The 27,415-nt window shown below is 37.3% G+C and overlaps 1 protein-coding gene across 5 annotated transcripts in view; it reads right to left on the reverse strand.

Moving 5' to 3' along the window:
• The window catches only part of GRIA2 (glutamate ionotropic receptor AMPA type subunit 2), a 158,863-nt gene extending 146,122 nt beyond the window's left edge, over window positions 1-12,741 (reverse strand). For 2 of the 5 annotated variants that reach the window (XR_002077789.2, XM_019441157.2), the window contains exons 1-2: window positions 12,175-12,739; window positions 11,507-11,647 (exon numbers count right to left, since the gene is read on the reverse strand). Coding sequence is in view for 4 of the 5 variants with exons in the window: in XM_019441157.2 (XP_019296702.1) it covers window positions 11,507-11,647; window positions 12,175-12,262 (229 nt within the window). In the remaining variant the exon portion in view is untranslated. Of the gene's footprint in view, window positions 1-11,506; window positions 11,648-12,174 lie in introns of all 5 variants that reach the window. The other 3 variants (XM_019441158.2, XM_019441156.2, XM_019441155.2) reach the window with 3 other exon arrangements.
• Between the last annotated feature and the right edge of the window lie 14,674 nt (window positions 12,742-27,415).

The following is a 27,415-nucleotide window of genomic DNA, read 5'->3' on the forward strand; positions in this document are numbered from 1 at the left end:
TGAGCGTATTCAAACTCATTTTTGCTGAATGCAAAGCCTGGTCTCTTGACTGCTTTTCACTTAAATAAATATAATTTAATTAAGAAGTAAAATAAAAAATTAGGAATCTATAATGTGTACAGTTCAAAAAGATATCAGACTACATCTTAATTATGTGCTTGAAAGATCTACCAGGAATAAGAGGATTCGAAATTGTTGCCATCCTAAATGTTAGTGATATGTGACAAAGGGAAAGATGTAATACCACTCGAATTTCAGCACCTCAGTCTTTAAAAATCATTTTCATAATTTAGTGCACCAAGCAAAACTTTAAGAGGCTTTATGGCTTATTTTGCTGGTCTTTTCTTTGCCACCAAACAACATATGCCCATACAAACAGTAGAAAAAGATTCCAACAAGAAACTAGAAATGCATTTTTCTTTATCCCATTCCCCCTCTTAAAGCAATGCATATCAAAACTACCTAAAGAGCCTAACATAGGAAGTAATAATAAAAGTTTGCCAATTTTCACGTACTTAGTGCCAAACACAGTACGCAGTGTTTTAGGTCTATTGTGTATCGTCAAAACGGTCCTCTAATGGATGATTCCCTTTCACAAAGGTGGAAACTGAAACTTACCTAGATTACACTTGTCTAATGACACACACCTAACAAGCAGACTAGAATTTGATTCCAAGTTCAGACTCCTAACCGATGCTACTCTGTCTCTCATGATATCAAGGCTGTAAAGAATCAAAGGTTTTTTGGGTGTTTTTGTTTGTTTGTTTTTATTTTCACAGGCAAAGCATTAAGATGACAATCGCTGACTCTCTGTGTTCTGAGTATAAAGATGAGGATTTATAGTCTTTCCCATCAAAGAACTAAAACTATATAGTTCCTTGATATTCCCTGTGCATTGTTGCCTTTGTTCCTAGAATTTCCTGTCCATATGTCAATTAGTAATAACACCATAAATTTGTAAAGACTAGAAAGCTGTTAAAATAAATAAAGCTATACGTTGTGAAACTGCTTGGGCCTTACAAAGCTCAACATCTCCCTTTCATACAGAAACTAAGAACAAGATTGAAACTTTTCAATTCCTGACAAATACAAGACACAAATAAAGAAAATCATGACATAAGTTGAAATGTATCTTTTAAGAAAGACTAGCAAAGCACAGACCTTTCCTACCACTCCTAAAGATCGCTTCCAGAACTTTCTTTGCCAGAGGATTGCTATGAGAGATACTTTTCTTCCTCTCTCCCTCTCTCCTTCTCTCTCTCTCTCTCTCTCTCTCTCTCTCCTCTCTCTCTCTCTCTTTAGGAAGTCCCTCTTCCCACTCTAGAGTTTTAGGAGCTATTTCTGTGGTAGCTGGATCATTGAAAACAGACAGCCCCATTAAATATCTATAACCTTACATGAAGCCCTTGAAGAACAAGTTAAAAATGTTCCAAATTACCATCACTAAAATACATATGACAATATTTTTAAATATATTTTAAACCAAATATATATATTTAATATATATATATTAAAATAAATATATTTTAAACCAAACTGATCATCCTACACCTTATAACCCTTATTCTTCAGATGGAAATTATTCATTGTGTTCTGCATTTCTGTGCCAAAATATTCTTCAAGAATTTTTAAATAATTAACTTCAATGACAAAAATTATATATGGCTTGAGAATTATCATTAACTTCATTGAATATTCTTCTAAGACATGCTAATATATTTTTAAATATATCTGGGATTGTGACAATATTATTTAGATGTTAAAGAACTAGAATGTAGCATTACCAGATAACTTAAACTAAAAGACAAATTTTTTCTGTGTTCTACTGATAAGCACTGCTACCATTTATCAAGCAGTTTTCAGTTGCTACAATGTCTCAGCTACCACAAGCAGGAGGTAAAGTTTATCATGACTCAGTGCATGCCCTTCCTAAATTCAAAATCTAGTAATATGTTCCACATTATATATTCTTATCTATACTGTTTCCCAAAACTTTTCAGTCAGTATTTTATCTCAGAATTACCAAAGGCAAATCTTTTCACCAGCTCAGAAGGATACAAAGCCTGAAATTGGTGTTGGGCACAAAAGGATGCATAATGCTTCCTTTCCTTCTTGACTCCCTCTGGAAGTCTGGAAATAGTTTCTATTTGTCAACATTAATATTATGATAAGAATTCACTGTTTTGTAGTAATTCAATGCCATTGTAGATGAAGACTGACAACAGATGTGCAATTCGGGGACTCCATGACAAAGAGAAGCTTAAAAAACAGAATCTCTAGTTCCAAATTTCTACTGTCCTGCCTAGTACATCAAGTTACACTGCCTCTTAGAGTTTCTCCTGCTTTTCCATGGCCCTCTTCCCACACTTTAAGAAATCTGGCAATTTCGATCTGCAAAAAAGAAAAGTAAATGCTTTCCCCTTGACTGAAGATGCTTATTTTAAAATAGATATCTCATTCTATCCTTTTAGCTTTGCATAAGAAATATATATATATATACACACACACACACACACACACACACACACACACATATATATATATACACATATATATATATACACATATATGTGTATATATATATGTGTATATATATATATGTGTGTGTGTGTGTGTGTGTGTGTGTGTGTGTGTGTATATATATATATATATATATATATATATATATATATATAAAATCAAATTGCTGACATCGTTAACTGCAATGGACTGACTACCGATGCTAGGGAATTGTACAATGAAAACTAAATCTGAAAGACAACAAGATTGTAATGTAAAGGCTTAATATCAGCTGCCAAGGCTTACGGGCTGAGGAAATCTTTTCCTTTTTTTTTTTTTTTTTTTTTTTAATGTTCATTTACGTATTTTGAGAGAGAGAGCACAAACACTCTGGAAAGCATGCTAGCATGGGAGGGGCAGGGGGAGAGAGAGAGAGAGAGAGAGACAAAGAGAGAGAATCCCAAGCAGGCTCTGCACTGCCAGCATCGAGCCAGACATGGGGCTTGAGCTCAAGAACGGTGAGACCATGACCTGAGCTGAAACCAAATGTCAGACGCTTAACCGACTGACCCACACAGGCACCCTGAAAATCTTTTTATCAAGTTATGTAACTTGAGTTTCAATTAATTTATGCTGAAGTTAGAAATGATTGACTAAGGCCATAATCTCTTATAAGGATGAGCAATCGGGTAACACTTCACTATATTTTAATAATAAGCAGAGGGTATAGTCGGATTAGAACAAATAGGTTTGGGAGATAACAGGGTTTCTCCTGTTTCCTTAACCATATTTCTATCATTTCCACCAGTATAATTGGGTATTTATAAAGATAAGACAAAATATCTTTGCCTTGAAGGATTATCTTCTGAGGTTAACTGAAATTCAATCACAGTGTAAGTATCGGAGGACCATAAAACAAGTGAATACCACAATATTTATCGATTAAAATTAATTGTACATGAAAGGCTAATAAGTACCATAGAAATACGATGACATATTCAAAACATTTTGGACGTACTAAAATGTAGGCACTCAACTCAACCCAGTTTGTGCTCATATTTTAATCACTGAAATAGGAAAAAAACAGAGGAATTAACAAACTCATAAATGAAATACATAAAACTATACAGTAAAATTTTTTCAAAGAATCTAAATAGTAAAACTATGAGGGGTGTATATGTGATTTATTTGAGAAACACAAAAAAATACAAAAATTAAAACAACCTAAGAAACTACCTCCTCATAAATTCCCTTCCTATAATTAACCCTGTTATCTCCCAACCTATGTGTTCTAATCACTTGAAGACACTTACAAATGTCAAGGTTCTCAATTTTAAAACTGTCTTTGACCTTAAGCTAAAAATCAGTAGTAAGTATTTTAAATGATTTTTTCAAAATGTTAATTAATTAATGTCCAAACACTAAAAGTCTAGAATGACAAGTTGAGGGACTTTTGCTGAAGCAAATTACCAACAGAATGAAAACAGGACAAAGCTAAATTACTGGAAAATAAATCCTTAAGGTAAAAGGTTGATACAAAAAACAAACAAAAACAAACAAAGGCATGCATATAAAAAATTGTACACATTAGTGCAAATATTAGAGCAACGAGTCCACAACAAGACACTGTGTCCATCAACTCCTCATTCTCAGATATCCTCTAATTAAAAGAAAAAAAACATTGCAATTTGGTACTTTTTTTTTTAATTTGCACTAAAAGACTAACATAGAAAATTGTGGTGTAAGCTATTGTGGGTGCAGGGGGAGACTAAGACAGTTTTGTGGCCATTCAAGGATTACGTATAGTCACGCTTTGTGGAAAATCCAAAATTAAAATGGAAGCCGGGGACACCCATAAGTGTCAGTACCCTTGTAATGGAGTCTTGCATTCTGACCACCACCAACATGGCTTTGGCATCATCCTAACAGCATTTGTAAATCCTCTTTAAAGTGTGTATTCTACTTATCTTCAGCAAATCATTTATTTTTTATTTTTTTTATTTTTTTGAAGGAGAGAGACAGAGACACAGAGCAAGTGGAGATGGGGCAGAGAGGGAGACACAGAATCCGAAGCAGGCTCCAGGCTCTGAGCTGTCAGCACAGAGCCTGACGTGGGGCCTGCACAGGAGCCATGAGGTCATGACCTGAGCCAAAGTCAGCCGTTCAACCAACTGAGCCACCCAGGCGTCCCTTCAGCAAGTCTTTTAATATATAGCAATGTACCTTAAGGAATAAAGATGATAACACTGAACATATGCAGCCTGTAGGTGGAAATGAAAAATATATTACACCTCTATCTAAATAGGATATGAGGCAGTCACCAAGTAAATTGTTTCTTTTGAAATCAAAATGAAGAGGAAAAGCAAAATTCTGACTTTAAAAAGTATAATTCTATAATAAGGAAATCTCCTATAATATTAAATGTGTTTAATAGATAAACAATCATTAAGTCGCTCAATGTACTAGGAACGGGGACAGGGTTTGTGAAGGATAGAAAGACAAAAAAGGCATGATCCTGCCTCCTTTAAGAAGGCCACATTCTCATTCCCCATGTTAATTTTTAAATGATTTCATTCTATAAATTAAAATTATCAAAAATGATAAAATAAATTGAACAGTACTGAAAAATAATAGGTGTCAAACTCCTAATCAACACCATTGTAAGAACCACATTCATCTCCTTTTTTTTCCCCCCAAATTAGTAAAATCTGCTTTGAAAAACATTTTGATGTATTAATTTTTTTAAATTGGGGGAGATTTTGAAATTTTAACCCTGAATTCAACAACTAATTATCTTACCATACTGAAAAGACATAGTCATATAAGAAGTTTGTCAATTAGTTATTTAAATCACTAGAGAAAAATCTCAGAAATTTTTACTGAAAATTACCATAATAAAAAAGCTAACATTTTAATCACATCTAAGGAACCTTCAGTAGGATCCAGTTGGAAAAGAAAAAGAAAAGGAAATATAATTTACCCAGTGGCCATTACCAATCCCAATAAAACATTTAAATCTAAGACAAGATTTTAACTCTGTAATGCATCCTTTGTTCACTTAAAACAAAAATCTCTATTTAAATTTAAATGTTATTTTCTGTAATGGCATTTGCTTTGCAAATTAAGTATTTCCATTGACTTTTTTTTAAAAAGAGAGAAGGAGAAAGAGGAAGAGAGGAAGAAGGAAAAAATATACTCTCTGAAAACTCTATACAACAAAACATGCTGGACTAATTAGGAAACAATTGCTCTTTTCAGCCTTCCTTAAAATTCGGGGGGCTCTAGGAAGTTGAAAAGTCTGTACAGTGCTATTGGAAGAGATTATGAGAGGATCCGAGGTCTGAGCATGAATCAGCATTCTATTGTCATAATGTCACAGTGCAATGACCTTATCACTTTAAAGGTTTGATGTGAAATGGAAATGCTCCATACTTTTTGAGTCAGCAGGTTGAAGACTGCAAGACCTCAAAAAGGAAAAAGCACAGGAATAAGTTTTCTTTAACATCAAGCTTCTAATGTTTCATATAGTATTTTCATTTAAATATTTAACATCTCTAATCCCAAAATAGAATGTTTCAACTGATGCCATTCTTTCTTTGATTGTATAGTGTAGTATAGTGCAGTATAATGTATCATTTTCTTGAAATTCTCTTGTGATAAGTAAAGTATGTAAGTTTAACTACAAAAAAAACCAAACAACTAATGACAAATTAATTATTCTTACATATAAAGACCTACGTCTTTCTTTGTAACCTTCAATTGATTATAACAATATTTACAACACCAGGTTGTAAGGTATTGTGTTCTGGTACATGTGTCCCAGTTTTCTTCACACCATGAATTCTAATCTTTGCTTAATAGCATCCAAGTTGATTCTAATTCTACAAAATGTTTGCATATGTTGATAACTCCAGTTTTACTAATTACCTCAATAAAAATGGCAAGACATGATAACCCAGCCCATCTATAACCACTTATAATCTATAACTATACATAAACACACACACACACACACACACACACACACACACACACACACATAAAATCATATTCCAGCAAATTGTAATAAAGATTTAGCAAACATTAATTAATTTTATGAACACAGATACACAACTTTAATAATTCACAACTAAAATTCAATGATAAGAAATATACCTCAAAAATGATATCTGCAGAATCAAGGTTTAAAAGCTGAAAAAAATACAAGTTTACAATTCTCTCTCTTCTAAGAGCATTTACAGTCAATGTTGTCCATGGATGCCTTTAGTAATCATTTATTACTATTATTATTAGTCAATTTTACAAGGATATTTAAGATAATCTATGCAAACTCAAAGACAATTGTTTTTAAAAGGTATTGTGAATTATTTTTCAAACAGCATTTTAGGTGAAGTTTTTCAAAGTGGATGCCATTTATAGATTTTTTTTTTCAATTTCTCTAAATAAATTTGTTTACAGTGTTTCAAAAGGTATTTAGTGTGCGCAACAGTTTTATGAAAGAACAATATTTTCTCCAACATCCCCATCTGCTGGCTTAGAGAAAAAGTAGATTTTTATCTGTTATTTCTTTACATATTTTTATAATTTATTTTATGGAATTGAAATATAAAATTATTGAATTATTTTAAAATAGACTAATAGCAATTTGTCAAAGTCATTCATGAAAAGAAATAGAAAGGAAAGATTTTGAAGAGGAAATTTAATCCTTAAAAGTTTTCATTCTAAAGCCCTATGGGATCAAATTCTCATGTTTATAGCTGCTTTAGACAATTTTACTTTAAAGAAATTTTAGGAATGAGCACAGTATTAGGTTATTAAATTTTTTGATAGTGTAAGAATATTTAGTATTTTCCTAATATTTGCTGTTTTGTTAAACTATATAAAATAAGTGGTGTGTACACATATGCCCAAATCAGATTTATTATTTTACAAAAATTTTTAGTTACTGTAATACATTGCTTTTGTGTAAGGACTATTAGAATATCTTCATATCCTCATACTAAGGTTCTTAGACAAGACCACAGTGGCCTGTGCACACTAAAGGCATCAAGGTCTACAAGACTTTGAAAACTATTTAAAAGAGCATAGAAGAAAAATGTTAGAAGAAGAAATGAATTTCTATGAGAAAAATATTCATTTATTCCCTGACAACTAGAAGGAACTCAATATATATTGAAAAAAGGAAGGAAGGGAGTGGAGAGGGAGGAAAGAAAGAAAGAGGGAAAGAAAGAAAGAGGGAGGGAAGGAAGGGAGGAGGGGAGGGAAAAAGGGAGGAATTCTTGAGGTCCCACACTAGTCTGAACTATTGAACACATCAGATGCTAGTCTTTTTTTTTCCAGTTTTATGGTTTGTATTTTCTGATATTAAAGGTTTAGGTTTTAACAGTTTTCAGGGAAAAAAAAACTCTCAGTACTATTTCTAGCTAAGAAGAAAGAAAAGGAGAAAAGAAAAGGGGGTGGGAGGAGGGGGAGAGACAGAGCAAAAGAAAGAATTGGAAATCTGTCTTTATTTCCTCAGGTACTGATGGCAACAAATGGGAATAAACAGGTACTTTCCTTATCTCACTGTGACTGTGAAAGAGGAAGATGTGGGAGTTCAGTGCCCTGCACAGTCGTTTTACCCAGCTCACAAAATAATGACTTCATTTCATTTGCATAACTTTAACCCAGTTGGTGGATCTTGCTGGATCCTTAAATCAATGTCAACCTACACATTCCAAATAAGTGCCTTCATCTCAGGAATAAAATTAAATGAGTAAATGAATTTCTTTTATGTTATGAAGTTATAAAACTCCACTTTCTGAATATAGAAATTTAACTCTGAGAATCTTACAATTTAGCTAGGTAAAACAAGAAGCTACTGTATGAACATTGATGGATGACACCTATTTTAATAATGGAGTTAAAAAGTAGAATTCCTTACATTTCTGGAGGAAATGAGAGAAGGTCATTTTGGTTTTAGCTATCAACATATTTGATGTTGCCTTCCACTTCATAGTGAAGAATCGTGGACTCCCCTGACAGAAAAGGCAAGCCAACAGAGGCTAAGCATTGGAGAAAAACCTGGAGCAGGATTTAAATGATCAAGACGGATCTTAACAAATTTGATATTCAAGATTTCCATTCAGTTCTTGACTGCTGACTTCACGACTGTAGTTTACATGAGCATAAAAGAGTTACACTAATTTTAATGTTCTATTGCCCTTGGCAAAACGAAAAGAAATAAAGGACACAAACGCTCCATTTCTTGTTACAATCTCTAGATTGTGAAATTCCTAAGGGAATGAAGAAAGCGAGTCGCAAAAATGTTATTTGCTCAATGAGTCAATGTCAACTCCAGAAAATTCTATCCAATGGGTCTCCTTTGTATAACAGTCCCTTACTAGTTCTCTTTAGCAATCAGTAAGATCACTTATAACATGGGAGTAGTACATGCCAAACTTGAAAAGACATTCAGTTCTTCACCATGATTTATTTTAGTGTCTTAGAATAATAATCCATGGATGAATAATTTTGGGATCTGGAGACATGCATTTTTATTTCAGCTTCATTTTCTGAGAAAAACAAAAAAAAATCTGTGCAAAATGACGATTTGATCTTCCCAGTTTCTCAGAAGTGTGGTCAAACAAATTGTGTGTGTATGTGTGTTTTCAATGAAAATCATGTGCCATGGATGTATTCATTCTGTGGAAATTCATGGAGTTATATATGTATTTAATACACATTTTCTGTCTGCATATCTTATTCCAATACAATTTATATTAAAAATAAATCTATTCAAAAATATTGAGACTGAGGACCTAACCTAGTTATAACCTAAACCAAAAGTAATCTTTAATCTTTACAAAGACCCAACAGTCATTCAATATCTCTTAGAAGCAAGGAATATTCATTTTGTTCAGTGGACATATCTGTCATCTTCTTACTGGCCCTCTCACTATTTTCACCAATGAGTGAACTTCTCAAACACTGACCATTTTTCAAAGTGTACCTGTCAATTACTTTCACCCTGTATTAAAAATCTACATACTTCCAATAATCATAGTCCTTAGTTTCATTACTTTTCAAAGCATTTTCACACTAGTATACAATTACATACAGTTAGATACTTAGCACAGGCGCGTGTTAAACTCTTAATTCAGGAAAAGAAAAATAGAAACTTGATATCAAAACAAATAACCTAAATCCGGTAGGTCAATAGGTCAAGTATAAAAACCTTCAACAATTAAACTACAACAGTTTCTTTGTATTTGTATATGTACTAAAATTGTTCCAAATATTCCTAATATAAAATTGTTCCAAATATTCCTAATATTCTTCCACTGAGTTTTTTAAAGCTGCAAATCCACTTTAAGACTCTCTCTCTCTTCCTCACCCCTCACCCCCACCTTTAGTTTCTTTTCTCACTTGGTATATATATATATATATATATATATATATATATATATATATATGGCACTGAAAACTTCTTAAATAGGTTGTTTATAAACAATTGGATTGTAGACACCTAACATAACCACAATAATGCCCCTGTTCTACCAGTAAAGGAAAACTGTTCCATTCCTTCATCCGCATGATGGTAGTTTCAAAATGAGTTGATGATGTTCCTGATATACCATAATCAAGCTAACCCATCGACTCTATGATTAATGCTCAGTATGGGGAATTGCGATGGCAACCAGTTTGTCTCATGTGGGAACGCTGCAGTTGGGCTTTTTCTGGGGTAATTTTCCGCTAGCTCCTTTACACTGTCGCCAAAGTGGAAGGTGGGCCATCTGCAACCCACCCCTCCAAACTGTTAACTATGAAATAAAAACCGAGAACATTAAGGCAGGAAAGACTCTCCCAAGCCGGTTGGCAGGAAATGATGGCAGCTGCTGGGAAGGGGGCAGGAAGGTACAAGTGGCGGCGGCTGCACTGCCCACGCCGTCGCAGGGGTGGGAGCGCCAGGACAGGAGCCCGCGAACCCTTCCACTGAACCTTTTAGAGACTTAATTGCTTGCGTTCTATCACTCTGTCCGAAGCCTTGGCAGAGCTTCATCGCGTGTCCCGGAACCCCGCGCGGAGTGCTAGGGCTAATATGGATAACTGCAAAGACTAAAATGGCTGATCAGCCACTTCTCCTTCAGATTTCCAAACTCGGCCGGCTCCAACTGCTTTCAGGTCCTTCAGCTCTTGCTGCCTTTGCTGGAGCCCCGCTACCTAAGAACAAAGCGCACCCGGCCGGCGAGCTGACCGCGGCGCCCACGGCAGAATCGCCCCCTTCAACTTAGGCTCAAGCTGAACAGAGCAACGAGAAATTGACAACGCTCCCCCTCCACCCCTACCCGACCCGGCCGGGCCCTGGGCCTGCGTCAGCCTCCGCTCCTCGCCGAGCCTCGCCGCGCCCCTCGGGTGGGCGTTACATAACAGCCCCGAACCCAACTCCAGAACCATTTTAACAACTTGTCCCGTCGAGGTGGGTAATATGGGGCTCCAGGGGTCCAGACGATGAATCTGTCCTGGGCCTGTGGATTTAAATCCAGGGACAGGAGAGGAGCGCAGCTGCCGGGGCAGGCGTCAGGGCTCAGCAGTCCCCGTGGGATCTATCCAGCAGCCCGACAGCGCGCCCGGGGAAACAGCGTGTTCTATGTGGTCAAGGTACCACCAGGCGCGCAAGGTGGGGGGAGGGTGGAGGCGGAGGGACAGGGAGGGCTTCTCTTGAAACACCCAAGACTAGAACCCCCCAAACCTAAGGGAGCTCCCTCCAGCTCCAATCACCACTCCACCTCCCTAGTGCGCACACTTTTCAATGCCTTTCGGTCCCTCTTCAGCCCCCCCCCCCACACACACACACCGCCAGCGGGGGTCCCCGAGATTGCAGCCACTTTCTCCCTACGCCGTCACACGCACGCGCGTGTGCAGTCACTCACACCCACACACTGACACACTGAAACACACACGCCACACTCACACTCGCGGGCGCTCCGCGTGCGGCATCCAAAAGACATGAATATTCATTACTTACAAGCATTGGTGACTGCGAAGCTGTTTGCTACCTCCAAATTGTCGATGTGGGGAGTCAGTCTGAACTCCGAAGTGGAAAACTGAACCATCCCTACCCGAAATGCACTGTATTCCTGATCGGCGCCCCTGGGAAATAGCCCCCCTGCAAAGAACAAACACCAAGCAGGAGAACAGTGTCAGTGCCAGAGAAGGAAAGGAGGGGAGCCCGCTAGCGCCCAACAGCCCAGGAGTCTCTTATTCAGCTAATAGGCCGGATAAACACATCAACGGACTAGGGCAGCGGGGAGCTAGCTGATCGTCCAAATGGTAGTTAAAGGGTCAAGGAACAGATGAGAGTCTGAGGGCAAGGTAGGTGGCCAGAAACATTAGCCTTTCCTGATAATCACAAGGTTTGCATTCAGACCCTCTAGAGAATCTGAACAAACAGGAAAATGTTGTTTAAGGCAGAATTAATAAAATTTGGAGATCAGAAATGAGAACACCTTTTCCTCTTTTGCACCAAAGCCAATATACATGCTAAGAAAAATATGTATATTCTAGGCAGTTTAAATCTGGAATGCAGTCAAGGTATGACATAAGTCTACATGACATGAATTAATTTGTCCACTGTGAACAAAGATTACCACCAAATTATGCACAATTCAAAAGCAGAGCACAAAGGGTACCTACCTATCTGTATGCTGTTAGAAGAGACACCAAAAATCAGTCCCCATAAAACAGGAGAAAGGAGGGCAGATATATGCATAATCTTTTGCATTTCCAAGAAAAGTAGAGCATCCACAAAATACCCCCCTTTTTTTTTCCTTTTCCTCCTCTTCCTTCTTTGGCGGTTTTCCTCAGCAAATTAGATCCTCTGCATTTTGAGACAGCAATTTAGCACCAAGCTGCTAAAAACGTGAAGTGGAGGCAGAAGGATTCCTATTTCCCAGGTCCTGCTGGTGGCTGCTGATGTCCTGCGCCCTGTCCCTGCTTCCGAAGTCCGGAGGACTGGCTGGATGCAGTTTTCAGCGGAGCTGCCGCTGTGGTTCCAGTGCCTTAGAATATTCAGCACCCTCCCATGCACTCACACACACTCACCCTCTCTCGCGCTCTCTTCTCCCTCTCCCCTCTGTCTCACACACGCGCGCGCGCGCGCGCGCGCGCACACACACACACACACACACACACAGATACACACACACACACACACACACACACACACGCAAGTCACAGAGGAGCAGGCAGCCCCGGGCGCGCGTGCGCGTCTCGCGGCAGGCGGCTGGCGCGCGCGTCCCACCCCTCCCCCGCACCCCACACCCCGCACTGCCCTGGCAGCGTCGCGTGCGCCGAGCTGAGAAAGCGCGGCTCAGAGCCGGGCCGCCACGATCCCTGGGCTAGACCTCGGGTCTCGCGAGCTGTCGCGCCCATCGAGCGCTTCCGCCTTTCAGCACCGAGGACAGCGCCCCGCTCCTAGCCCCGTGCTACCTTTGTGCCGCCGCTGCAGCTGCCGCTGAGATGCTCCAGCCTGGACCAAACGCAGCAAAGCTGATTTCCGGCTGCTGTGCAGAAGCCGAATTGCTAATTGTTGCCGGTGAAGCGTCCTCTCACCAGGCCCTGCTGTTTTGCATTTAAAGTCATTTTTATTTTCATTTTCTGTAGCCTGTGAAAACTCACCTAGCAATATAGAAACGCTCTCGTACACCTTACCTGACCCAGCCAAAAAGCAAACAAGAAGACAGAACACCCGTCGAAGAAGTGTTCAAAAATTGGGAAGTTTTGCCAAATGTGAGATAGCCAGCACCCAGAGGAAAAGAAAAACAAAATTCTATCTTTAAAGGCTAAAGTCTCTTAAGAGGAAATCAAGATTGAATTTTTGAGATACTTTGCATGGATATCTCATCTTTAGAGTGTATTCCACTTGGTCATCATGCCAACTTGCAGAGCCAAATGAGTGCAGGTCTTGCAGACTTCACTGCAGATTCCCTCCCATAGTAAAGACATGTAGACTTGGCTCTTTAGAAGAAGCCCTTTCTTTACTGAGAGCAAAAGACTCCGTTTCAAGGAACGGCTCATAGGAGAAAGAAATTAGAAGATGAAATAAATCTAAAAAGTCCACTGAGCTGCAGAATCTTCCCCAGGGACATGGTGAGAAACCAGATATTCCACAGTGTTATGGCCCTGAGTTTTGAGAAATCACTGCTCAAAGAAAGTAAGCTAAGCTTTCATCACCTCAAACCCACGGAGCTCAAGATCACTGAGAAAGAAAGATGAGGTTAGGGATTAAAAGTTTGTGAAAAGAGAGCTGATAGAGTATGGAAGACTAGACTTCCCCCTGTGGAATTTATGCACTTCACAAGTGCCAAGCAATTGCCTGGGAACCTGCTCTGGCAACTCCTTCTGCTGCCTCAGAAATTCTTAAGTTTTACAGCTTTTTTGGTTTAAACAAAGAAATAAAGGAAGGCTGAGTACAAGGGACTATTTCCAGGAAACAGGTGATTGGAGCTCACAATACTAAAGGAATAACTTGGTGATATTTCAGAATGCCAGGAGAGTTGGTCTATCATGCTGCCTTCCTGTGCAATTGCCACATTAATATCATTCCTACAGCCTCCTTGTTGACTGTTATCTTATACCTTATCATTCCAGGCCTTGATTTCCCCATTTTAGAAATGAGAAAGATGGTCAAAGTGGCCTCTGCGGCTCTCAAATCCTATAATTCTGTGATACCAAGTTATGGTCTTTCCCTGCTTTTGATTTTAGATAATTATTCCTAAGCCAGGAAGCAAAATGTCCATAATCTATTACTAAGCTTATTGCTAGGCTAAAAATACCTCCCTATTTGATCACCAAGAATTTATTTTAGTCTGTTAATAAACAATTCGCTGTGTGCAAAATAGGCCCTGTGAATTAAAATGCATTGAGCTTTTTAAAAATTAAATAAGAATAAAAATAGTAAAACAGATATAAATAAAAATATATCCAAATTTACAATACAAAGACTAATTAAATTAGTCTTATCTATTCAATCCCTAGTTTTGAGGTAAGGCACAAAAAATGATTTGAAATTATTCCCTATTTGAAATATATGATATATATAAAAGATATATAAATGAATAAATAATATCTCAGAGCAAAATAAAAAATACCTTTCCAGCTATTTTCTTTTTTTTTCCTCCATTCCATTTTTTCCACAAGAAGAACTTCAATTTCATAAAGGTAATTTGGAATGAAAACAGAGAGGGAAAGGAGCTTAAATGTGGAGAAACTGTGATGTTTAAAGTATAGATCAATGTAAATTGTTTATTTCTCTCAAAAATGTTTCAAAAACTATTTTCATCCTAATCTGTTTCAAATTCATAGGCAAAGATGAACTCAAAATTACTGAATTACTGTAAAAGCGAATGATATAAAGAATTTGCTGAATCATAGATAATTTTCCCTAGTAAATAATGTAAGAATTTGGGTTAAATATTACAGTTTAATAACAAATTATAATTCATATATAATATAGAAATACAAAGCTAGTAGGCATTACTTATAATTCAGCTGCTATTCTATTAATGTGTCTTTCACAAAGCTGTTATGTATGTACATTTCACAACATAGCTGAATACATTTCCTGCAATGTTAGCATCATTGTATTAATATTATCATTCATGGAGCTTTTTCTAATTCACTATAATATTTATACAGCTTATATTCTTCAAGCATAGAATACTGTCAATATAAATGTAATAAATTTAAATTGACTGAAGTATATAGTTATAAAAATGCATAAAAAATATTAGAATTTATTTTGAGTACTTAGAAACTTCTCCCTTCAAAAATATAACTCAAATTTATCAGTAATAAAATCAATTTTTAAAATTTCAAAACTGCGAGATCTATAGTTGAGTACCATACTCAAAGAAACAGAATTTGCTATTTTCTGCCCTCTGCTGTTCAACTTTGGTAATTATCTAGAACATAAGTATTGTTTCTGAAACAAGGGTAAGTTGCGTTAAAACATGGAAGAAATAAAAATGCCACCTACCCTATCATTTGTGTGTTTGCTCGGTTGGCTGTTATTGTTGTTCCTTTTGCATATGTTTGAATGTAATTTTTAGAATTAAGGGTAGAAATGAGATGTAAAATTTCAATTTCCATTTCACTTACTCTTTGTTTCAACATGGGAAACAATAGTTTTCCTTTTTAAATCTGCTTTAAAATGCTGAAGGATATTATATATACTACCCATTCTGCACAGTTTTAATTTGCATTCCATAATAAAAGGCTTTGCCTAAAAGAAAGGAAAGTCATTGTGTGTGGAAGAAGGGTGTGATAATTTTTGAATGACTGCTAGAGCAAATTTTAGCTGATTTCATTATCAAAAGTGGATTATAAATGTCAGTCCCATACTTCCTATTGGCAAAGTCTCACCAAAGTGGAGATCATCGCCTTTCTTCCTATTGGTTCTCTGGAACTGTCAAAATCTAGGCCATCTGAAAGGCTTGGATGCAACTCAACAATAGAAAGGAAAGAAGGCCCATGCTAGTTTTATCAGAAGGTAGCAAAGTTTGCTTCCTGCATAAGGAACCCAGGTTCCAGACATGAGACATTACTGGCTACAACAAACCAAATAAAGAAATGGAAGAGAAAAGCATAAGGATTTTAATCACTCAGAACTATAAATAAAAGTTTCAGTTCGTGGAGTGCCTGGGTGGCCGAGTTGGATAAGCTTCCGACTCTTGATTTTTGCTCAGGTAATGATCTCACGATTCATGAGATGGAGCCCAAAGTCAACGCAGAGCCCGCTTGAGATTCTCACTCTCCCTGTCTCTCTTCCCCTACGCCATTCATGCACACTCTGTCTCTCTCTCTCAAAGTAAATAAACTTAAAAAAAAAGGAAGTTTCAGTTCTCTAATTAAGAATAACATTAATATTAATAGTTATACCAGATTAAGACCACATTCTTTTCTTTTATGCACCAAATTATAAATCACTGATTCAATAAGATCAATTACACAATCCAAAACGTATATGTAAAGGTACACAAGTTAGGCTTTTGTACCTTTCAATTTTGATGAATTTAGAATGTCCAAAAATGAAAAGAAGTAGTTTTCATTTTGGGGTGTTTATGAGATTTGATTATATGGATTTTAATGAATTTTACCTTAATAGACAACAATCTTGTACCAAGAATATTTATTGGAAAACAGTATTTCAATTCATTCATTAATTCCACAAACTATAAGGAACTACTATGTTCCAAATAATGTGGTTGACACAGTGGATAAAAAGATGACCCAACAGAAACTTTTTTCAAGAAGTTCCCAGACTTCATTCAAGTAAGCCAATAATTAAGACCATGTAAGAAGGGCAATCAAAGATGAAATAAGGAGGCATACGTTTAAGATAATATGGTGAGGCAAAGAAAAATCTATTATGCACATTTTTTCTTGGAGCTCAGAGAGAAGACCAGTCCCCAGTGGCTGACACCCGAATTGAGTCCAGTAGAGGTTAGAGAGTCCAGTAGGTGAATGGTGGGGAAGTAGCGAGGAGAACACTTTTTTTAATTTTAATTTCAGCTTTATTGAGTTATAATTGACAAAATAGTAAGGTGTTTAAAGTATACAAATGTGATCACTTGATATATGTATACATAAATTAAAGGATTACCCCATCAGGTTAATATATCAATCACCTCATATATTTTTATTTATTTATTTTGTAATTTTTTATCATTTATTTATTATTGAGAAACAAAAAGAGACAGCGCATGAATATGGGAGGGGCAGAGAGAAGGGGAGACACAGAATCAGAAGCAGGCTCCAGGCACTGAGCTGTCAGCACAGAGCCCAACATGGGGCTAAAACTCACAAACTTCAAGATCATGACCTAAGCCAAAGTCAGACGCTTAACCCACTGAGCCACCCATTTTTATTTCTTTTGTTTATTTGTTTTGAGAACGTTTAAGTTGCACTCTTCTAGCACATTTCAATTACACAGTACAGTGTTAACAACTATGATCCTCATCTTATACATTAAAACCTCAGACCTTATTTATTTTAAACTTGAAAATTGTATCCCTTTATCAACCTCCATTTCCCCTACCCTCCAGCCCTGGGCAACCACTTGTCTATTCTGTTTCTATGAGTTCACCTTTTTTTCTTTTTTTTCTTTTCTTTTTTTTAAGATTCCACATAGAGGTGATACCACCCAGCATTTGTCTTTCTCTATCTGGCTTATTTCAATTAGCATAATACCTTCCATATCAAGATTTAATAATAATATATTATATATATATATGTATATATATGTGTGTGTGTGTGTGTGTGATATATATATATCTATATATCTATCTATCTATCTATCTATCTATATATATATATATATATATCACATATACCACCTTTTTTGATCCATTCATGCAATGACACACACTTAGATTGTTTCTATACCTTGGCTAGTGGGAATAATGCTGCAATGAACATGGAAGCACTGATATCTCTTTGAGACAATGGTTTCCTTTCTTTTTGGATATATACCCAAAGGTGGGGTTGCCAGATAATATGGTAGTTCTATTTTTAATTTCTTGAGGAACCTTCATACTGTTTTCCATAGTGGGCTATACTGGTTTACATTGCCACCAACAGTATACAATGGTTCTTTTTCTCCACATCCTTGCCAGCATTTGTTGGCTCTTGTCTTTTTAATACTAGTCATAACAAAAGGTGAAAAGAGAAATCTCATCACGGTTTTGATTTGCATTTCCTTGATGATAAGTGATACTGAGCACTCATACTAGTTGGCCATTTGTAAGTCTTCTTTAGAAAAAATATTTATTCAGGTCCTGTGCTCATTTTTTAATCCTATTTTTGGTTTTTGCTGTTGTGATGGGTAAGTTCCTTATATGCTTTAGGTATTAACCTCTTATCTAATCTATGATTTACAAATACCTTCTCCCATTCCATAGGTTGCCTTTTCATTTTGTTGATGGTTCCCTTTGCTGTGCAGAAGCTTTTCAGTTTGATGTAGGCCTATGTGTTTATTCTTGCATTTGGTGTCAAATCCAAACAAAACAAAACAAAACAAAACAAATCATCACTGAGATCAATGCCAAGGATTTTATGCTCTATTTTCTTCCAGGAGTTTTATGTTTTCAGGTCTTATGTTCACATCTTTAATCCATTTTGAGTTCATTTTTTGTGTGTGGTGTAATATTGGGATCTACTTTCATTCTTTTGCATGCAGCAATCTGGTTTTCCCAACACCATTTATTGCAGAAACTATTCGTTCCCCATTGTATGTTCTCAAGTACTTTGTCAAAAATTTATTAACCATGTATACATGGTTTTATTTCTGGCTTCTCTATTCTGTTCTTTGTGTCTTTTTTTAATGTCAACTTCATATCCTTTATGTTTATATTATTTTTATTCTTCATTTTGTCAATGCGGTGTATCACATTGATTGATTTGCAGGTGTTGAACCATCCTTGCATCCCTAGAATAAATCATACTTGATTATGATGTATGACTCTTTTAATGTACTTTTGAAGTTACTTTGCTAATATTTTGTTGAGAATGTTTGCATCTATGTTCAACAGGGATATTGGCCTGTTTCTTTCTTGTAGTGTCTTTGTCTGGCTTTGGTGTCAAGATAATTGTACCTTTGTAAAATGAGTTTGAAAGTGTTCTCTTTTCTTCTGTTTTTTTGGGTTTTTTTTTTGTTGTTGTTGTTTTTGGAAGAATTTGAGGAAGCTTGGTATTAACTGTTCTTTAAATGTTTGGTAGAATTCATTAGAAAAATTCATCTGGTCTTAAACTTTTCATTGTTGGAAGACTTTTCATTACTGATTCAATCTCTTTAATGGTAATAGATCTGTCCATATTTTCTATTTCTTCATAATTCAATCTTAATGACCACTATTTTGAATTCCATATCGGGCAAATCCTTTGTCCCCCTTTCACTAACTTCTGTTCCTGGAGATTTATCTTGTCCTTTTATTTGGCAGGCATGTCTCTGTTTATTCTTTTTTTTTTTTTTTTTTCTGTCAGTGTTGGTTTCTGCATATTAAATCAAACAGCCACGTTTCTCAGCCTTGAGGGAGTGGTGGCCTTGTGTAGAAGATGAACCTTGCCAATCATCTTGGCCCAAGCTTCTGGTCATTTCTCAAATCTTTGTGATTGTCCAAACCACCTTCTTCATTCCTAGTGGTTACAGTAGTTGGGAGTATGTCCAACCAATCATTGTCCCAAAGGGGAGGATCCGGTTTTGCACCCAGATGCAAGCTGATTGGAAGCTGGGTCCCCAGGCAACAGCTGGGAAAGTATGTAGTCAAGCCCCTTCCTGGGAGAAACTGGGTGATGGGCATTTTTACCCACTCTTTCTGTGTTAGACCCAGGCATATAGCCATGGGGGTATGGAGAGTGCTTCTGCACCCATTAAGAACTGCTGCTTCTTTCTTTGCTACAGTTCTGTGGGACTTATAAATTCAAGCCCTGTTGGTTCTCAAAGCCAAGTGATCCACAGTCCTTCCTCTCAGTCAGCAGTCACAAAAGCTTGGGACACCAGATATGTGTGCAAGCTCTTTCTAGGATGATACTGGTGACTTGGAGTGGTCTAGAGCAAGAAGGCAATGGAAGAGTCTGCTAGCTTCCCCAGTCTTCAGGGAGGATCTTAGCCAGACCCTAGACTTGTGCTAAATTAAAATGCTGACCTACAGAAAAAAGCTTTTAAAGTACCCAGATGGACTGATTTCATTTTTGCCTGCTCCCTCCATGCAGAACTCTGAGGGGGATAGCTGCAGTCATTGCTCACAGGCCCTTATCACCCCTTATCAACGTTTTTTTTTCTTTTTTCTTTTTTTACTATAGTTTTGAGTCTCCCTGTTTCAAGCCTCATTTGCTTTCACAATTAGATGTTTTGGAGGCCCCTCCCTCAAGTGGGAATCTTAACAGTTAGGGCAACTAAGTATGGGTTCTGAATCCTTCATTTTGCAGAGAGAAGTGAGGAGTTGGGAGTTTCCTCTAATCATATGGCACTGTGATGGGGGGATGGGGTTTATGGCAAGAGTGTGTCTCAGCCTCTCTTGTCCTTTTTGATGGGGATATTTTCCTCATTCACTAGAGGTTTAGGAGTTGCCCAGTTTCTGAACTTCTGTTAAAGATAATTGCTCCATGGGTAGCTGTACATTCAGTATGTTCATGGAAGAGGGGAGTTCAGAGACTTCCTTTTCACCATTTTGGTTGAATTCAAGAATACTTCATTTAAAAGCAATGACATCAGTAAAAGCATGTGTGTGGTCCAGGAATTCCAAGCAATGCAGTATTTCTAGAATGGGAAGTATAAGTCAAGAGGTACAGAAATGTTAGTTCATGGTAAGAAATAGGTAGTTTATCCTAGGAAAAGGAAACCATTTTGAAAATTTTAAGTAGAAAGATGAGTCCTCGAGATGTTCATTTTAGATAGAACATTCTGGAGGCTGTGTGGAGAATCTATTTATGGGGAAACACATTGAATGTAAAGAGACCAAGTAGGAGGCTGTCTTCATGGTGGGGATGATGAGAATCTGGGTTAAAGGAATAGTAGTATGGGTAGGAATAAAAGGTTAGTTTCATGAAATGTTTAGGATGGAAACTTAGTAGAAATTGTTAGTGAACTGGAATGTCATGTAGGTAGAGGATATGGAGAAACAAAGCCATCTCCTGTACTGGGCCGAGTGTCCAGGACATTACTGTCTCGCCTAAGAATGAAGCATAGAGAACACCAGAAAGAAGATATGTAGGCAGGTGATGTGTTCACTTTTGGGCATATTGGGTTAAAGGGTCTGTGGGACACATCCACTCAAGCTGTTGTGTTAGCACTTGCCACTGATTCTGATACTCATGGAAGAGACGTCATCTGAAGTTTAACTTTGAGACATTAACGTTATCAGCCTGTGGTGTTTTATATGATAGTCACTGTTTCTTGGAAAAGACATTTAAAACAAAAAATTCAAGGAAGACAAGATGCATGCATACCTTTAAAATCCTGCTTTCACTTAATGTTGATAAATGTACAATCATTTTCCATCACTTGAAGTGAGACCAGGCCATTACCTTGACCATGGTTCCCCTACATAGTTTCTCTTATTAGTCTCTTTAAAATGGCATAAGAATTTAAGAATATTTTTGAAGAAATCTGAATACTAAATCCTTTCATATTTTTATGATTTTTCTCATATTTTATGATAGTCTTATTCACTCTTAGCTAGAATAAAATTTTTCACTTACTTGCATTACTGTTTCCTTACAGAACATCCAATATGGTTTTCAACAATTCTCTTTCCACATGTCATGAATTTACAAAGTATCTTAACCAAATTGCCTAATCACAGTATCAAATTCAACTGTTATAAAATGTTTTATTTTTCTAAAATACACCTGACTCTCACTCAGTGTGTGACAGCAGAAATTAGAAGGGCAAGCTGCTAGCCAAAAGTATTCAGCAGGCCTCCACTTGTGCTTTTTACATAATGTAAGAGGGGACAAAGGAGAGAAAAAAAGAAACAAATAGCATAAAACATAGCTACAACCACTTCTAAACCAGTAGTTGGTTATGAGACATAAATAGGTAATCACAGCCACTTTTTCCAAACACTCCTTCCAAATCCCTGTTACTTTAGTCAGCACTTCAGCAAGACAGAATTTTTACTTGTTGTGTGATCCAAATCTTCATTCCTGCAGGGTCTGAATCCTTGATGTGCTTGTCTTTTTTGGGGGGAGGGGTGTGGGGGTTCCTACAGTTTTCTTTTGTCTGATTACTGGACAAGAGAATACTAAGAGGAACTATAGTGAGTAGTGACCTCCTCATCTACTCCATTGCATAGCGCCTTTCCCCTCCAGTCCAGTATGTACCATTTCTATTTTGCAATAATGTGCTGCTGTGCACGTATAATTCTGTGATACAATGGTCAGATGATGTCTTTTCTCCTGTATGGGGAGATCAAGTTGTAAAATCATGTGGTATCCTCTGGACAGAAGCTTAGTATGTACCAGGGCCTAGTGGCAAGTCAGAAGCTACTTGTAAGATGGAAAAGAAATGCCAGCAGAGGGGAGTAAGGTCTTACTTCAAATGTTAGGCATCTGTGCTGAGATTCCCTTACTGGAACTTGCCATATTCTCTATATCAACATCTCTGTCCGCCCCAGACACTTCAAATACCACTGTGTCTACTGGGTCTTAAGACTTAAATGTCAACTTGCACTGCAGACTCAAACTGCCATTGTAGTTTATTTCTTTCAGTCCAATTGGCACCCTTATAGCTTAATACTAGTAAATGTGTCAGAGCAGTATGCCCAAAAGTGGTACACGTTGCTGCAACATCCAGACAAGTCTACCAAGCCTTGTTTCTTTCTTTGTGGTGAGTGATAAAAACATGACTAGCCTCAGATTACCGGATGCTTGAAAACTTCTACCTTCTGAGGGGTTTATCTCCTGCACTCTGTCATATATATATATGTATCTATATATATATGTATATATATAGATACATATATATATATATGTATCTATATATATATATATAGATACATATATATATATATGTATATATTATCTATATATATACATTTACTATGGCTCTACATGGCTTACTACTTCTTACTTATCAGGTCCAATTAACATCATGTCATCAATAAATGCAGCAATGTCAACTTCTGCCACAGAGTCATACCCAGAGCAGTCCCTGTACCTCTCTCGAGGATATAATGGGATAAATATTATTGGGCATTTATGTTATTATTGGCCTGGAGACAATGAAAGATGTTGGAGTGAGAGAGAATTGGTTTCATCCTGGGAATCAACTGTTCCATGCACACACGCTAACTTTTGTTTGCTTTTTTTTTTCCCCCCACATAGGAGATGGCTCCCTTGCAGAGTTAAAAGGTTTGCTTCTGCTTCTGTTTACACAGAAATTCTGAGGAATTCAAAATTTATAGGCTCCCGACCTCATGTGGAGTCTGTACAAATGTGTTTATTCAATGCACCAGAGTTCACTCCTTGCCTACCAGCACCATTATATTAGAGACAATATAGTCTCTTACACTGGACTGTAATATATACTTGCATATTTACCACTTAATATAGCATCTATATCTAATTGGGAGAGCACCTAATTGTTTATTAAGTTTCCTCAAGCCATAAATTCCCTGCTACTATAGGACAAGAGGGACTCATTTAAAACTTCAAAGAGGCCTTTCGATTCTCTATGCATATTCCTAATTGCATGCTCATAGGTTTTAATTTCTCGTGTCTCCTGTGTTTGATATCAGGGGCCATAGAAAGAAGCCAGATGTCTCCAATATTTCAAGTCATTACTGTTGTCATCACAACAAAATGCCAAAGTTACCTGATTTCCCTCCAGCCCCACTTCATCCTGTGCTATCATCAATGAAAATATTCATAATCATGATGGCACTAGCTGCCATAAATCACCCAAGTTCCATTCCTCCTCCCTTGTAAGGAGCACATCCCCTGTTCCTCAAATATGTGGGCAATCTAATACTTGAATCCCACTGTGAAGTTTATTTCCTAGGACCTTTTGTGACATGAATTACTCTATATCTGGGTCCCAGCAGAAAACAGATGACATATGCCAAAAGAATGGTCCAAAGATAGTCTACTTACAAAATGTGTGTGAGTAGAGGAAACCACAAAATTCACCACATTAATCCAGGGTAGTAGCATCAGGGCTACTGACATCCTTAGGCTAAAAGGAATGAAGGAGGAATCCCATATCTGAATCCAGAAGGAGAGATCAAAAGAAGAAGGCCATTTTGAATGATGCCATAACCTTTGGTTGAAGGACACAGATCAGCTGAGGTGACCTATCAGAAGGAAGACAGAGGAAGAAATATTCCAACCTCACTCTGCTTTCTTTTTCAAATCACCTGACCAGGCTCCCTGTTGGCTAAAGTCAACTGAAAGTCAGAGTGAGGGAAGCCACTGATGCAGCTCATACGGGTCAGCCGCCTGGAGCAGAAAGCAGGACAGAGAAAGAGAATAAAGTTTAAAAGGAAATGCAAATATGTGCAATACACATTGGCCATTCTTTCTTACGTTAAATTTTCTTTTTTTGTTTATTCGTTTTTGAGAGACAAAGAAAGACAGAGTGAGAACATAGGAGGGGCAGAGAGAGAGGAGACACAGAATCCGAATCAGGCTCCATGCTCTGAGCTGTCAGCTCAGATCTCGATGCGGGGCTCGAACCCATGAGCCATGAGATCATGACCTGAGCTGAAGTCGGACGCTTAGACGACTGAGCCACCCAGGCGTCCTGACTTTCTTTCTTAAACTTAATGAAGATTCACATAAATGATAGAATATCCAATGAACTGCTAGGCAGAAATACCAAAAAATTGTGTTTCATAACAGCTACTGATGGGGAAGACATTGTCTTTCATTACCAATAGTTGGCAAGTTGATTGTGTTGATGACTTTGCAAGACCTCTTAGAGGAAAGATGGCATAATGTCTGACCTGAGTTCAGATATGCTGATTATGCCTTTAGAGAGAAAAGAAAATAATGAAGACGGCGATCTCACGAGAGTCTCTCTGAGACAGTATGGCACAATTAGTGCCATTTTGGATTACTCTCACCCACTTCCTCTTTCCAGATCTGCTTGGATCATGATATGACTACATCAGAATGAAGATCCAAGGAAGTCTATGTACTGTGGCAGCTTGAGATTTTGTCATTATGGGAACATCTTACAGAGTACATAGATTTTCTCACAATAGTACCAGCATCAGTGTGGGGTTGAAAGGTACATCACAAAGTGGCTTCATAAGGATCAGATATCAATGAAGGATCAGCCCTGAAGGACCTGGGAGGACTATGAACACACATGAGAGTAATCCATAAGTTCCCAGAAGACAGAGGAGGAATTTATTGGGGGCTAAGTTACTATACTCCATAGGAGAAGTCAAGAGCCAGTGAAATTTTGAACATTAGCATTACAAATTACCCATTTTCAGTACACAGCCTGAAGAGACCTGGAAAAACACAATTGTGTTATGCTGGTCTCAGCCTGTCAATAACCATTGTTGTGTTTAGACCAGCCTTTGTGATTCTCACTGACTGCAAAAGACCCTTCAGCAATAACCATCAGGAAATGGTTAAAAAATAAAGGTTCATTACTTACAAGACTTGGAAATCACATAACACAGATGGGGTCACAAAGGGAGGTCAGGGGTAGAGGGAGAGAAAGAGAGAAAGCACACAGGACTTAGGGTTCTGCTTTTATTGGGATCCAGGATAGGGGCATAGAGTTTCACAGACTCATTCTTTATTGGTGACTTTAACACATTAAGGCAGGAATTTAACACACTGAAAGAGAAAAAACAAGTTGCCCAAATGCTCAGTTACCAAAATCAGCCAAGATCTTCGAAACAAAGGAGCCTCAGTAGGGGGAGGTGGCCTGGTCCTTTATCTAGTTGTGTGGCTGGCACTGTGTTTATTCAAGATAGGCTTTGAAATGAAATGCCTCTGCAATGAAAGCTTAAGTCAACCACTTGCATTAAAACACAAAGAAACAGAACCTGTCATGGCTTCCACTACACCAGTTTACACTGGTTCAGATCCATTTTCAGAGGATTGATTAGCTTTCCTCTAAGACCAAACCGGACATTAGTCCCATCTTCTGAAATTACTTTCTATGATGTAACTTTATGGATAGGAATATAATCCTAGTTTAATACCTAGGAAGGCCATGAATTTGCTATTCTTTTCAACACAGACTAATAAGTGTAAAAAAAAATTACCCTCTGGTAGCCTCTCTTTCTGGAATGTAGCAAACAAAATCCACGTGTCACGTTTTTTATAAGAGCAATTATCCTTAAGGGGTTTTAAAACGACCAACTCAAATTAAATAATATTAAAGAAAAATCGTCTAAATTTGGAAATATTACATGGAGAATAATAAGTGGATGGAATATTTGGATAGTATTGTGCAAATACCTATGATATTTGGTCAATTTAAATTCCTTATATACTTAAATTTTTAATTTTATTGCTCAATTATGTTTTCATCCATTCAACAAGTATTTATTGATCACCAATGCACTGAGTACTAGAGAAATCAAGGTTAATATGGCAGATTTTGCCTTCAGGGAGCTCACATTCTGGTGAGAAATACAATTGTATTTAAGTGGTAAAGTGTTATATAAAGTTACTTCTTTTCTAAGGAGAAGAGACATGATTCAAAAGATGTGTAAAATGTATTTATCTTTCCAGAGTATTGTGGAAATGCAAAATTAGAAGGACTTCAATTGCAAAGCCTCTACTAGTTTCTACTACAAAAAGTTGAGTCTCAGCTTGGTTAATATTTTATTTAATAGAGCACTGTAGTCCTTGGATATGCAAAGGGGGGAATCTACAGCTAAGAGGCTGAGAAAGATAAATTCTCCTCCTCCTCCTCTTCTCCCTTCTTCTTCTTCTTCTTCTTCTTCTTCTTCTTCTTCTTCTTCTTCCCCTCCTCCTCCTCCTCCTTCTCCTTCTTCTTCTTCTAAAGGAAGAAAGTTGAATTTCCAGACCATACCCAATATAAGTGACCCAGCATGACTTACAGCATGGTAAGAGCCAGCATCTACAGAGAAAGTGGTCTGACATTCCTGGGAAAGAAGACACAAAACACTTATTTAAAAAATTGGGGTCTAAGATTCCATGTTAAGTTGTACTGCTGGGATGTAACCCTCCCTTTACCCTAACCTCCAGTGAAACCTTTCTATGGTGATTGAGTTCCACTTCTGCATCAGCAGAGAGCAGAAAACAGTTACTACAAGGATGTTGGTTATTCAAAAGAATATCTACAATGCTGTCACACATTTTAGAAAACCTGTTTTTCAAAGGGGAAAAACCATGTAACTATCAGAGACTGAAGACTAAAGAAAAAATTAATCAACTTTAATGT

Source organism: Panthera pardus, unplaced genomic scaffold, assembly GCF_024362965.1.
Source record: "Panthera pardus isolate Hobbes unplaced genomic scaffold, ASM2436296v1 HiC_scaffold_13, whole genome shotgun sequence".
Lineage (NCBI taxonomy): Eukaryota > Metazoa > Chordata > Mammalia > Carnivora > Felidae > Panthera > Panthera pardus.